Genomic DNA, 13,546 nt, shown 5'->3' with positions numbered 1-13,546 from the left:
GCTCAATGTGACATTGCACATTTTTCTAAACATACAAATAGCCACAAAACTAAAGAAATTTCTAATGGGTCTGAGCAATATTTACTTATTGGCACCACCAACTGGTTAATCCCAGTTTGCGTTGTATCATTGGTCTCATAATACCTTTTGCTACTGGGCTGGTAAGAGTATCAAAAAAAAGAAAGAAAAAAAGAAAGGCAAAACAGTAGGAGCGGTTAGATGCACAAGAAAAAGGGCATTAAGACAGAGAGGAAATGGTAGGCAAGCCATGTCAATAATCTCTTTGAAAGGCTGGCTGGTAGCCAAGGAGGATCCCACAGGGTCTCAGGATTTACTTCCAAAGGAAACATATTCAGAGGCCCTGAGCGTGGTGACAACTGCAAACAAAACCACTCATTATAGCCCCCTAGAGAATGGGAGAATGGCTTACTCTCAGCATCCGCGTGGAGGAAGAAGGCAAGGAACAGCAGCAGCGGCCTGGCTACGTGCACCATCCTGCAGCTCGGCACCAGCACACACTGGCAGCTTGGAATCACTGCCGCAGAAGCCGCAGCGAGCCGGACCGATCTGAAATTTCAGCTGGAACACCTTCAGAGCCTGTAGAGGGAGAGGTAAAGAAAAGAAAGGGAAGAAAACACAAAGACACTTAGACTCTCACTCTTCTCCCCTTGTTCCATCACAACCACCACGAGAGATGCAAAACACTGTTGATACACCATAAATGGGAACCATGACACCTTTGGATGAGGAAGCAAACAACCTGGTTTGTGAAATGGGACTCCCCAGGTTGACCTTGCTCCCATGCTCAGGCCACCCTGAAGCCAACCCCTCTAGAGAATTTCATTCTCTGCTCATGCCACCTTTTGGGCAACGTTCTATGAGAAGAACCTGTCACTTCTTATGAAATATTACATGACTACTTGGATGGAAGAAAGTCCATCAATGCTACAAGCAAGGTTTAAGAGAAGCTCCACCATGCAGGATAAAAGTCTATTATTGGCAGAATAATGGAAGTTGCTTTCCTGGCACCAGGTGAAATCTGCTAATTCAACTTCTCCAGCTAAGCAGTAGAGGTTAGAATTTTTTACACCATCACATTTGGCTTCTTCCCTGAAGACGCATCACATTTGAGTCTAGTTTGGCTTCGATAAGTCAAAACAATAGCTAGCAACAGCCACTTTGACTTACAGGATTTTTATATGCCTCCTGGGCAACGGCTTAGGTTTCTCAACTTTCTATGTAAAATCAATAAGCCACAGCCTGTTTTCGGAGAGCCTACTGCGTGCAAGACATCAGAGTTGCTACACAGCACTTCGTGTCGCAAGATACAAAAATGAGTCAGAGTCCATCGTCTGTGACTTTCCAGTTTAGGAGGGAAAATAATACAGGCACATTGGATGGCTAGGACAAGTTAATACGTGATTAGTGCCAGGAAGGAAAGCCAAATAATGCCATGAAATTCAGGATTAGGAATGACATCATGGAAAAAGCGGCATCTCCAACTGGGCCTTGGAGTACAGGCAAAATTTTACCAAAAGAAAGGAAAGGCATTCCAGGAATTCTATACAAAGGCAGGGCAGTGAAACGGGAGCTTTGGCAAAGGTGAGTTGCCTGGTTGGCCTGAAGCAGGGCTTCCCAAATATCTATATGCATCAGAACCACCAGGAAGGCTTGTAACTGGGCACCCATCCACCAGAGTTTGTGATTCAGGAGGTCTGTGCTGGGGGTCCAAGAACTTGCATTTCTAACAAGTTTCTGAGTGATGCTGATGGAGATGGTCCAGGGTCCACAATGAGACTACTGGGTTGGTGTGACGGATCCATTAAGAAACCACAAGAAGATGAGGCAAAAGAAAATGTCTCATGCTTTAGGTGTACTTCCTTATTAGCGTTTTTGGCTCTCTGCTATTTTTACCGTACTGTTTCATTTAAATTTCCTACATGCTAACTTCGTTTGTGCGATTGAAATAAAATTGCAGTATATTAAAAAAAAGAAAATGGCTCAGGCTTAAAAAATAATAGCTCATGGAGAGCCTTGGATGCCTCCCTAAGTCAACCAGCCTTTTTTTCAGCAAACCACAAAGGGAGCTATTTAATGTTTTGGAGCAGAAGAACAATATAGAATGAAGCTTTGAAAAGATTAACTGACAGCTGAATGTGGGATGATTTACAGAACACTATTATCAAGAGTCACAGGTAAGAAGTAACACAGACCATAAGAGTGATGGTGGTCCTGGTGGGAATGGAAAAGAATGGAAGTGATGACTGACTGGCTCCAAGCAATTTGAAGTATGGCTCTTGGGGTGATAAATGATAGTTCCTACAGAACCTTCAATAAATCTAGCACAACATTTTGTACAGAATAGGCTCTTAATAAAGAGAGAAAGAAAGGGCATATTTAATGTTACTGCTTCCTCTGTCACTGTGAGAAGAACTTGAGAATGACAATCAGAATTTGTTCGCCAATGAAACAGTATACCTTTAAGTTTTGCATCTAGGAATATCTGAAACACATAAAATTCTTGACACAAAATACTAGAGACATCCAGAAATAACCTAAAAACTTAAAATAACTTGCAGTTTAAAAATTATTGTTAATGCAGATACTATAGTGTGTCTTTTTTGAAACTAAGCTTGAGCATGAGAATAAAAATTTTTTTAAAAAGATATTATCTGGGCTTCCCTGGTGGTGCAGTGGTTGAGGGTCCGCCTGCCGATGCAGGGGACACGGGTTCGTGCCCCGGTCTGGGAAGATCCCACATGCCGCGGAGCAGCTGGGCCCGTGAGCCATGGCCGCTGAGCCTGCGCTCCACAACGGGAGAGGCCACAGCAGTGAGAGGCCTGCGTACCGCAAAAAAAAAAAAAAAAAAAAAAAAAAAAGATATTATCTTTGTCATACTATGAATGAATGGTGTGAACACAGGAAAGATAAAACTAAAAGGAGGGGGTATGACCATTCTAATTACCATTCCACTAGATAGCCTTTTTTTCCTTTTGAACAGATTTGTAGGTGGCATGAAGAAGCAAATTGTACGTTGAAACGCATGTACTTGAAACCAAAAGCTAGCCAGCTGCTCCAAATCAGCTATTGTTATCTATCTCATCTGGAAAACAACTTATCAAGCAGTTCACAGCTATCAAATGTTAAAATTCTCCAAACTTTATAGAAGAAGTGCTAAAGGAATCAGCTCTCTCCCTCTCCCCCTTTCACTGCTCCCACCCTCATGCCAGCATTTCAAATGACAGCAAAGTCCAGGAGACATCAGTCCTGTCAGACTCAATTTGTGTCTGTGCAAGCGTATCAGAGCCAACTGCTACATAATGACTCGATGCAATCACAGAGATGGAGATGTATGAAATGCTCTCTCAGGAAAGAGGTGACTTGGCTCTCCCCCTTCTCAACTGGAGCGCCATAAGAAGACTAAGTTCTTTCAAATGAACCTACAAATGTTACCTCTGACTTTAAACAGTGATAGGATCTAGAAATGAACGCAGATGTGAACATACCTATTTTTACTTAAATGGGCTATGCCCTTGGCCGAGATATGACAAAAGGAGATCAGAGGTGTAAAGATAAAACCAATGCTAGATGTTCATTCTGGCCAATCTCCACTCTGTATCTTGTTTATTACATAGAAACTTTGCCAAAAGGAAAATGCTGGCTTGTGTATTAGTAAGGTGGAATTTGAATTTTGGAACAAAAATGGGCAGTAGATTTTTAAGAAAACATTTTCAGTGAAAATAATGTGGTCCAGCGGTTAAGACTCTGCACTCCCAATGCAGGGGGCCCGGGTTCGATCCCTGGTCAGGGAACTAGATCCCACAACGAAGAGCCTGCATGCCACAAGTAAAAGAGCCCACATGCTGCAACTAAAGAAAAAAAAAACATCCCACATGCCACAACTAAAGATCCCGCACTCCGCAATGAAGATCCCGCGTGCCGCAACTAAGACCCGGTGCAGCCAAATAAATAAGTAACGAATGTTTTTTTTAGAAAAAGGAAAAATAAAGAAAAGAATGAGGATGAATGAATGTTATAAGTAGTTTCCTGTAGTTTCCAAACTACAATGTTATAAGTAGTTCCCTACCCTAAAGAAAGGGTAGCCAAGCACGCTGCAATGAAAAGGGCAAGAAAGGGGGTTTGGAGATAGTAAAAGACACCACGGTTTAGCTTACATCATAAATTATTCTGCATTTGTGCAATAGCCCTCAGCAGGGGTTAACTCCGTGATTTTTATATACCTTGCCCTTTGTGTCTTTTATTAACTGGGACTGGCAGATAAAACAACCATCTAGATGAGCTAAAAATAATATTTAAAACTCTCTGATTTCTTATTGCTCACAGCACAAAGATGTTAACAATAATTTTGTTGATTTCCAATCAGCTCAATATCTACTTTTCTATTTATGTACATGTGTGGTTAGAGAAACTAACAGCTCAGAGGGCCAGTGTGTGCAATCTCATTTGAAATGAAACAAGAAAAATACACTTGCCCTGAGTCTTATATCACTGCTTCAAGTGATCTGATTAGCTGACACCTAACTCTTTATCTTCAATTTAACATTGGAACCCTTTCTATAATAAGTATATTTATATTCAAACTGATATGAATGTTTAAGGATTGTTTTCAGCTTTCTGTATTGTTGGTGTTTCTGTAGATTATGTTAACATAAGAGGGAAAAAAAAAAAGGCTTTTCTTTTTAAAAAGATATCCTACAAGCCCCTTAGAGAAATGAGTGACTGTAGGTTTTTTGCAGGAAATGTGCAAAACGAGCATGGAACATCTTGCCATACCAGGAAGCAAGGAGGCTTTCAGGAACTACCAGGTTATATCCAAAAAGACGAGCCAAGGTGACGAGGCTTGGCTCCTACATCAGTCAAATGTAGGAAAAGCTGAGTGGCAAAAAGAATAACAACTGCAATGAAATGGAACACATCACATTAAAATCCACGAGTTTGTAATCTTAAGAGTTATTTTTAAAAATTACATTGGTCAGTCTAGGACAAAGTTAAAGAATCAAATCATTATTCTGAGAAGAGGGAGAGAAAGGGAAAGAACTAAGTTTTTTCCCAAGAAATCTCCATAAGTACATTAAAAAAAATATTTTTTTAAAATAATATCTAGCTTTCACTAGATATTATTTATCCCTATACATCTTGCTTCTTTCTGTCTTAAAATAACCCTATACTTTCAATTCTAGACATCTTAGAAGCAACAATATGGTAATGATATATATTTTTTTTTCTTTGCGGTACGCGGCCTCTCACTGTTACGGCCTCTCCCGTTGCCGAGCACAGGCTCCGGACGCGTAGGCTCAGCAGCCATGGCTCACAGGCCCAGCCGCTCCGCAGCATGTGGGATCTTCCCGGACCGGGGCACCAATCCGTGTCCCCTGCATCGGCAGGTGGACTCTCAACCACTGCGCCACCAGGGAAGCCCCTGGTAATGATATTTAACCTGAGCATATACCCATTAAGTTGGGGAGATGGTGTGGTAAGGAGGAAATCCCTAAATGCTGTGACTTCTTTTTATCAAACTCCCAAACCAATCAGGCCTCTATAAATCAACTAGAACAGATTTCCAACCATTTAAGAGAAGGAAAAAAAAAAAACTGTAGGGAGGATGTGCTACCAGGAAACTGATTTGTAAAAGAGACACAACCGGGGCTGCTGTGGCCTGGAGTTTATAGCAAGCCCGGTAGAGACTTCTGAGGGCGCCCTGTGAGTTTCCTGTGCCTTCAGCACACAGTTACAAGGACACAAAAAGAAAAGAGAAAACACAAATCAACTTTCAACATTTCACTTATTCACAAGAATTTTCCAAGAGAAGATAGTCCCCTAAACAGTTTATCATGGTCTAGGACAAGAATCCTCCGGCACTATCCAATCAAACTTTCTGCAGGATAGAAAGATTCTTTATCTGCACTAATAACTGACCACTGTAAACATAGCTAGTATAACTGGGGAAGTAAACATTTTCCTGTATTTAAGTTTAAGTTTAAATAGCCCCATGAGGATAGTGGGTGCCCCACTGGACAGCAGAGACCATAGCTTCATTTTTCAACAGCATTGAAGAGCACAGCTATAAACAAAGCCTACATTTTCCGGGTTGTAAACTGAAACAATCAGGTGGGAATCCTGAATCCATGTAGTCCTTGGCTTCCAAGTAATTAGACTCTAAGCGTTCACTGGGTTAGGTGAGGAAACCCACTTAAGCTCTGGGTCACTTACTTCCCCATCCCTGACCCTCACACTGCCAAAAACAATCATTTCATTGTTTCAAACTACTTCATAAAATGTGGGAGATCAATGAGTGGTCAAGTGTGTAACTGGAAAATGTCCAAACAGAAACACTGTAATTAAAAGGAAAAAGATGGGTATTTCATTATCACAGCCAGAAGAGCTGTATTCCCCACTATGAAAAGTCCCTGTTTGGGATATAATAGAAATGGGAACTTTGACAGCAAAGAAACACCACATTTCATAGACAGGAAAGGCAAGGATACTTCTACACATCCATATGACATTATGTGTATAATGCTTATGAAATGGCCACATTCAATTAATTAATATCAATGAGGAATATGGACAGTACATTCTTAAAGACATGCAGCACCGAAAGCCTCGACTATGGAAAACAGTGCTGAGATTAAAAAAGGGCAATAGAAGAATGTCATTAAATTAAACACAACCAATATACCTCTGAATCTAAAGACTACAAGGAATCTAAAGAATATAAGGAATTACTTTTATGAAATAAACTGAAAACTCCTTAAATTATACTCTTTCCCATAACAGCACATCATGTCAGAACTCTATTTTGTCCTAAACATGTTTTCATGACAATAAATTGGGAGAAAAAGAAAAACCCAGAGGGGGTTTATGAGATATTATGTATAAATACATAAAAATAACTCAATCATCTCATTTTTGGCTTAGGCTAGGACTTAGTTTGAAGACAGCAGGTGACTGTAAGTACATGATAACTCTTTGGTGAAATCAACTGGATTATTAGAATAGCTGAAGAGTAAAACAATGCCTATCAATATGGATACATTAAAGACTCTTCATATGTTTAGTTCTGATACAAAGAGAGAAAAGCCAATGGTCTGAGTTTTCTATAATTCACTTTTCAAATTACTATTGGTAGAATCCCTGTAAGATTTCAAATAACTTTACATTCGAGGCACCCATAAATATTAGTTACTTTCAGAAATGGCAAAATGACATTATTAACTTTGATCATTTCTTTCTCCTTCAGGAAATAAAAATGAAGTATGCCATGAGAAATGAACAGATAGGGGATAAAAAAAACCTCTCATCTCTCTGTCTACCTATTTTTTCCCTTACAAACAGAAATATAATTCTGATTTGAAAAGTAGGATAGCTGTAGAAGAAGCATCTAATGTCTTTAAGTGATTATTGTGTGTGATGACTTCTATCCAGTTTTATACAACACTAGTGGAAACTTGCAATGGAAGTTAAAATACAAGTCTATTCAACATGCTGTTGGACTCTGTCATTTGTTCCATTCTTCCTAAAATACATTTTAAAACTCTGTTATTTGTTCCATTCTTCCTAAAACACATTTTAAAAGTGAGAAACTGATCAATCTTGCAAAGTATAGACAGATATGTAACCCAGTCACTCTTACCCAAAAAGCAGAACACAGATTATATTGCTTTAATCTCTGGGCATTTCTAAATGGATGTGAAACCATCATTCCTGAATTCATTACTCCTGATTTTCTTTTTTATTATCTTAAAAAACAAAAGAGTATATTTTTAAATACATTTTGTTTAAACTACATTTTGCTTTTAAAATACATTATGAGTAATAAGGTTTTAATTATTCTTATGTCCACTTAATTTGTTTTATTTACATCAATACAGAGTAGAAATCTAGCAATACATGACAATTATTTTACTTATTTACTATGAAAAGTAACTTTTAAAATTCATTTTGTGGAGAATTTACCACTCCCTTTAGCAATGATTACTTTTTTCCTTAAGATTATTTTTAAAACAAAGGGTCTTTTAATAATAGTATATAATAGTTTTTAAATACTTCATTACTATAGCTCAACAGAAACTGATTTTGCCTATTCACAAGTGTTACATCTATAATTCCATCTTCAGAGTGATCAAAGCTCTAGACCAGTGGCTCTCAACTGAAAATGATTTTGCCCCTTCCCCAGCGGACAACTAGCAATGTCTGGAGACATGTTTGGTTGTCACGATGCAAGGGGAGTGCTAATGGCACCTAAGGGGTAGAGCCCAGGGATGCTGTTAAATATCCTACAGTATACAACACCACCCTCCACAGCAAAGAATTATCTGGACCAAAATGTCAACAGTGCCAAAGGTGGGAAACAATGTCCTAGAACAGTTCATTAGTGTTGAAGAAAAAGTTTTAATTAAAAAAAAATGGGACTTTTCAAGGCCTGTTTCTAGTATATTATTTTCTAAATCCATCAATTTTCGGTGTTTCCAGTGCAGTTTTAGATTTGAATTTCTGGGTATGGAAGTCAAAACACTATGGATGGCTCCCACAGTTCCCTTTTTGTCCTAAGCTAGAACTGAAGTTGGCTTGCCTTATGGGAAGGTCAGTTCACAGGCTTAGATGACATAAATATTGTCACCAATTAAAAGGATGAATCTGTTAAATAGGGCAGAGACTGCACTGATGTCTATCAGTGAATAGATGTAATTCCCATTCCTTATGATGGGAGCTTAGCTCTTCTCTGAGGGAACAGTCCCAGGATAGAAATATTCGGTTCCAAGGAATGTTCTTTCACTTCACTGTCAGCAACAGACAGTAGAATTGTGAGAGGTCATCATGAATGGCTGGGGAATGTGGAATTAAAGCATCTTCTCTTCATTTCCCCAGTGTTGTCCCCATGACTTATCCCATATCTCTGTGAAAACCCATGAACAGCATACATAGTAGAGTTAAGTTCTATGTGGAGAAACCAAATAAATGGTTATTAACCAAACAGAAACACAACCTAAAGAAAGGGTAGAGAGAACAAATATCGATCATAGATATTCAATATACATTCTCCTCCTCTCTCACCCGGCATATTTATTTTCTTAGTTATATTGCACTCTTTATTGTTAGTGCCTTCTTCGCATCTACCTTTCTCCATGAATGAAACCAAAGATTGATAAAAAGCAGAAAAATTACAGATCATCTTGGGCAACCCCCTCATGTAACAGACAATGAAGTGAAAGGACGTAATGAAATTAATAACCTCAGGACACACATCTGGTTAGTCTCAGGAGAGGTTTAGGACCCAAACCAATTTTCTTTCTTGTACAGCATTCTGCTTCTATCATCTCTGACTTACTATAATGGAGATATCTAGCTTAGGTGAGGTCACGATTAATTCTAAAATGAGCACAGTAAACAAAAGTTATCTTTTTTAATTGGCAGAGAAATAGTCTAAGGATTGGCCCAAATGAAGGGGAAAGAAAACCTTAAGAGTTAGGTAAAGGAAGTAAGGATGAGATGATCTCACTGAATAAAAGTATTTGAGAGTTGTCATCCTAGATGGATAAATAATTCACAAATGAAAGTTTATCCCATGAGTCAAAAACTCTCCCAAAAGTCAATCTTTAACTTAGTAACCCATTATTATGTACTTGCATATCTTAGAGTCAAAGAGTTTATAGGTGTGCTTAGAAATAGGAATGATTAACCAAAAATAGATTTTTAAAATTCTCACATATTAGTAATTGAATTAATAACATGCAAACACATGTTTATACCACCTTGAGGCACACTGATTTTGTATATTATTATCTAGTTCTTTTTTCATGGAGTTCTTCTCTCTTTCATCTAAATTTTAGCAAAAGTACATGTTGGCTAATTGGGAGTAGGTAGGAATGCATTCGATGATGAATTCACAGAGATATATAGGAGAGTTACCCACGTGGAAAGATGCCAGCCAGAGTGTACTTTATTATAAAGTTGCTAAGGGCAACATGGCCATATTGAAAGAAGAAATGAAGACACACAATAGTTATCTTTCAAAAGCAGTGGCTTTTGAAAGTTATAAAGTGATTTGATAATAAAGTATGAAAATTTCCTGCAGCAATAAAAGCACTAGGCATTTCCCATACCAAGATGTGTCAGTCTAGGAATGAAAACAAATCTATTTTTCCCATAGTCACTCTTTCAGAAAATATATTCGAGACCTCCGGAAAAAGGCTTTGTAAAATACTGTTATCTTGGGGACTTCCCTCGTGGCGCAGTGGTTAAGAATCTGCCTGCCAATGCAGGGGACACGGGTTTGAGCTCTGGTCCAGGAAGATCCCACATGCTGCAGAGCAACTAAGCCCGTGCGCCACAACTACTGAGCCTGCACCCTACATCCCGTAAGCCACAACTACTGAGCCCTCGTGCCATAACTACTGAAGCCCACGAGCCTAGAGCCTGTGCTCTGCAACAAAGAGAAGCCACCACAATGAGAAGCCTGCGCACCGCAACAAAGAGTAGCCTCTGCTTGCTGAGACTAGAGAAAGCCCACGCGCAGCAACGAAGACCCAACGCAGCCAAAAAATAAATAAATATTAAAAAAATATGCTGTCGTCTTCATTATACCTCTACAAAATACTCAAACAAAATACACAGTGCAGATATCAAAAAAGGAGTTTAAAGTCATTAAAAGCCTAGTAGCAAATGAGATGTAGTGACTTTCTAAATACCAAACTTCCCAGATACCGATTGTAATCTTATTTGGCCCACATGACTAAAAGAAAAGGAAATGCCAAATAATAACATCAACCAAACTCCTCGGCTGGATTTAGGCATCATCCGAAAGGCTTTCTGAAACACAGATTCTTATATTTTTAAGTACAGGGGTCCCCAGGTACTAACATGCATAAGACCAAGCACAGGCTGGGGCTGGCGCTGGCGGGCAGAAGTGCAAGGACAATGGGGGTGTGGGGGGAGGGGAGTGACCCCTAACTATTATTTGGAGGGGATCAAGTCCCAAATTAACAAGTCTACATTTTAGGGATTTCTCTACCTTTTGCGTTATGCTCAACAGTGTTTCCATCACAAACTGAATAGATGGGGCTTTGCTTCTATTATGTTTAATATTTTTTAATCTTAGATTTAATCATGATGTGTTATCACATTACCTTGTAAAACATTTTTCAAAAGTTATGCTTTTAGAAGTTGTGCTCACTTCCTCCACAGCAATTGTCTTTAGAGTCAATACTTTCATAGCATAAATCTTCGTCATTTTCAAACTTTGTATGTAGCGGTGGATACATCCCATACATAAATATGGTGTATACAGGCCATATACAAATATGGCGCATGTTGAAAAAATATATATATATATTATATATTACTATTATACTACTAATGAACTAAATATATTGCCAAATACACAAAATTAGAAATTTTTAAAATGAGATAAAAATAAACAGACACAGGAGTCCTAGAATTTTTTCCTAGGCCATACCAATCATTGGAGGTCCACTGCCCTAGATATTCTGCAGTTTGAATATTTTTCACATACATTTCAGGGGACAGTAGATAAAACAGAAAACTTTTACTGATTGGTAGTTTGGTTTTGTCCGCCAACCCCCTTCTGGAGTCAAACACTTGCTGTAATCACCACATGTTAAAGTTGCCATGTGATGGCTGATGTCAACATGATGTAACACACAGAGGAGAAAAGAGACTTGTTGTTTGAGATTTTCATACAATGTCCTCATTTTATCATTGTAAACCATCCACATGAAAGCTAGAACTTTACATATCAACTGTGTTTTTGTTTTAAAAATAAATTCTTTCATTCTTTGGCTCCACGAATATTCTTGAATACCAGGCACAGTGATCCATATGAGAGACATAATAGTGTACAAGACAACAAGGTCCCTGATACATTCGGGTGAGGGGAGAGAGAAAAACACAAGCAATTTTTTTAAAAAGTGAAGTGGTGAGTGCTATAAAGAAAACAAGGTAATGGGAGGGGGGGAAGTTTTAGATATGGTGGCAGGGAAGGGCCCTGAACGGGTCGGGTGCAAGCCTGAACCTGGATGTCAATGACAAGACATTCTGAAGAAGACCTTTCCAGGCCGAGCGGCAGACCGCCCAGGGCAGAGGCTTGGAGGCGGGACTGAGCTTGGTGTTTCTGGAGCTCAGGGAGCCAGGCTGAGAGAAGTATGCATAAGCTGGGAAATCAAGATGGACCCAGATTGCACAGGGCCGGCAGGCTACACTGCAGAAATTGGATTTCATCCTCAACGCAATGGGAAGGCAATGGAGGGCTTTATACTACGGAGTGGCATGGTCTGATTTCTATTCAGACAACTTCTCCAGTGGTTGTGTGCCAATGGTTTTAAAAATGTAAATCTCTCTCTACCACCCACCCTGCCCCACGTCTCTGTAGAGACTTCCAATCCGTTTATTTGGACATAGCCATTGTACTGTGTTGTAAGGTCTTTGACCCTTTATGAAAGTTTCCCAGTTTCTTTTTCAAGGATCCTATGGCAGTCTCCCCTTCCTAAGTGCTATTTAAAACAATCAGAGAGAATGTGTTGCTTTTTCATGTTTTAAATTGTTTTCTGTTCCCGTATAATAACAGACCCTAGGAAACCAAATGAATTTTCTTCTTTGTCCCAGGGCTCCCCACTGGAGAATGTTAACACACTAGAAATTTTACTTGAAAAGTTAAGTGCCTGACGCTAGTTCTCATTTGCATTCCTAAAAACTAGAGGAAAAAAAAATCTGCTTTTATCTACAAAGAAACGGTGGGCACACCGGATCTCCGTGGTCACACTTTTAAATCTGTGATTCCGAAAAGGCTTTCTACACATACTTTAGGATAAAAAAAGTTTCTTAAGTTTGATACATCAAAGTCTTGTTTTGGCCGTTTTAAGCCTTGTAATGGTAGCACTGATACTAATACCCAATAGTACAATGGCATTCAGACTATTAGAAAACACAGCCTTTCCAATAATTGAAAAATCTTTTCTTCCAGGATTTAGAAGCCGGGTCCCACTGTGAGTCAATTGCTGGCTAGCTTCCCAAATTACCTTCTCACTCTTAGTTATCTTTTACACTTCATCCCTTAGTCTTCACTCCAGGATTTCCTCCATTATTAAAGCAAGGCTTTTAACACCCCAACATGAGGTCATTTAAGTCCTTACTTTTTCTTATTAGTTACCTAAAGAAGCTGGAAACTGCCAGTATTTAATGTCTGGCTTAAAAACACAACACAGAGTACTATAGTTTGTCATATGGAGGGTGTACAAGGTGACCCCAAAAAAGCCACTTTCTTAGGCATCTCAAGAGGAGGAGTCTATCCCCCGCTGGTTAGCCTCATCACTCGCCTTGGCCAACAGAACAGGGGAGAAGCAACACTGTGTGCATTGACTCTGAGCCTCAAGAAGCCCAAGAAACTTCAGGAAGCAGCTTTGCAGGCTCTCTTCCACTTGCTGATCTTGGGTCCCCTGTCACCACCACCATTTGAATAAGCCAAAGCTAGTCTGGTGGAGGATGAGAGATCACGTGGAACAAAGACAAG

General features: G+C 39.3%; 1 protein-coding gene across 1 annotated transcript in view; it reads right to left on the bottom strand.

The window, feature by feature from the left end:
• Window positions 1-13,546, bottom strand: part of PTPRD (protein tyrosine phosphatase receptor type D) — a 2,130,336-nt gene that overhangs the window by 416,100 nt on the left and 1,700,690 nt on the right. Inside the window, exon 11 of the mRNA XM_073806125.1 lies at window positions 431-597. Within this exon, the coding sequence (XP_073662226.1) occupies window positions 431-494 (64 nt within the window). The 5' untranslated portion in view covers window positions 495-597. The remainder of the gene's footprint in view (window positions 1-430; window positions 598-13,546) is intronic.

The sequence above is a fragment of the Tursiops truncatus genome, chromosome 6 (assembly GCF_011762595.2).
Source record: "Tursiops truncatus isolate mTurTru1 chromosome 6, mTurTru1.mat.Y, whole genome shotgun sequence".
Lineage (NCBI taxonomy): Eukaryota > Metazoa > Chordata > Mammalia > Artiodactyla > Delphinidae > Tursiops > Tursiops truncatus.
This window is presented reverse-complemented; position numbering and strand designations above follow the sequence as displayed.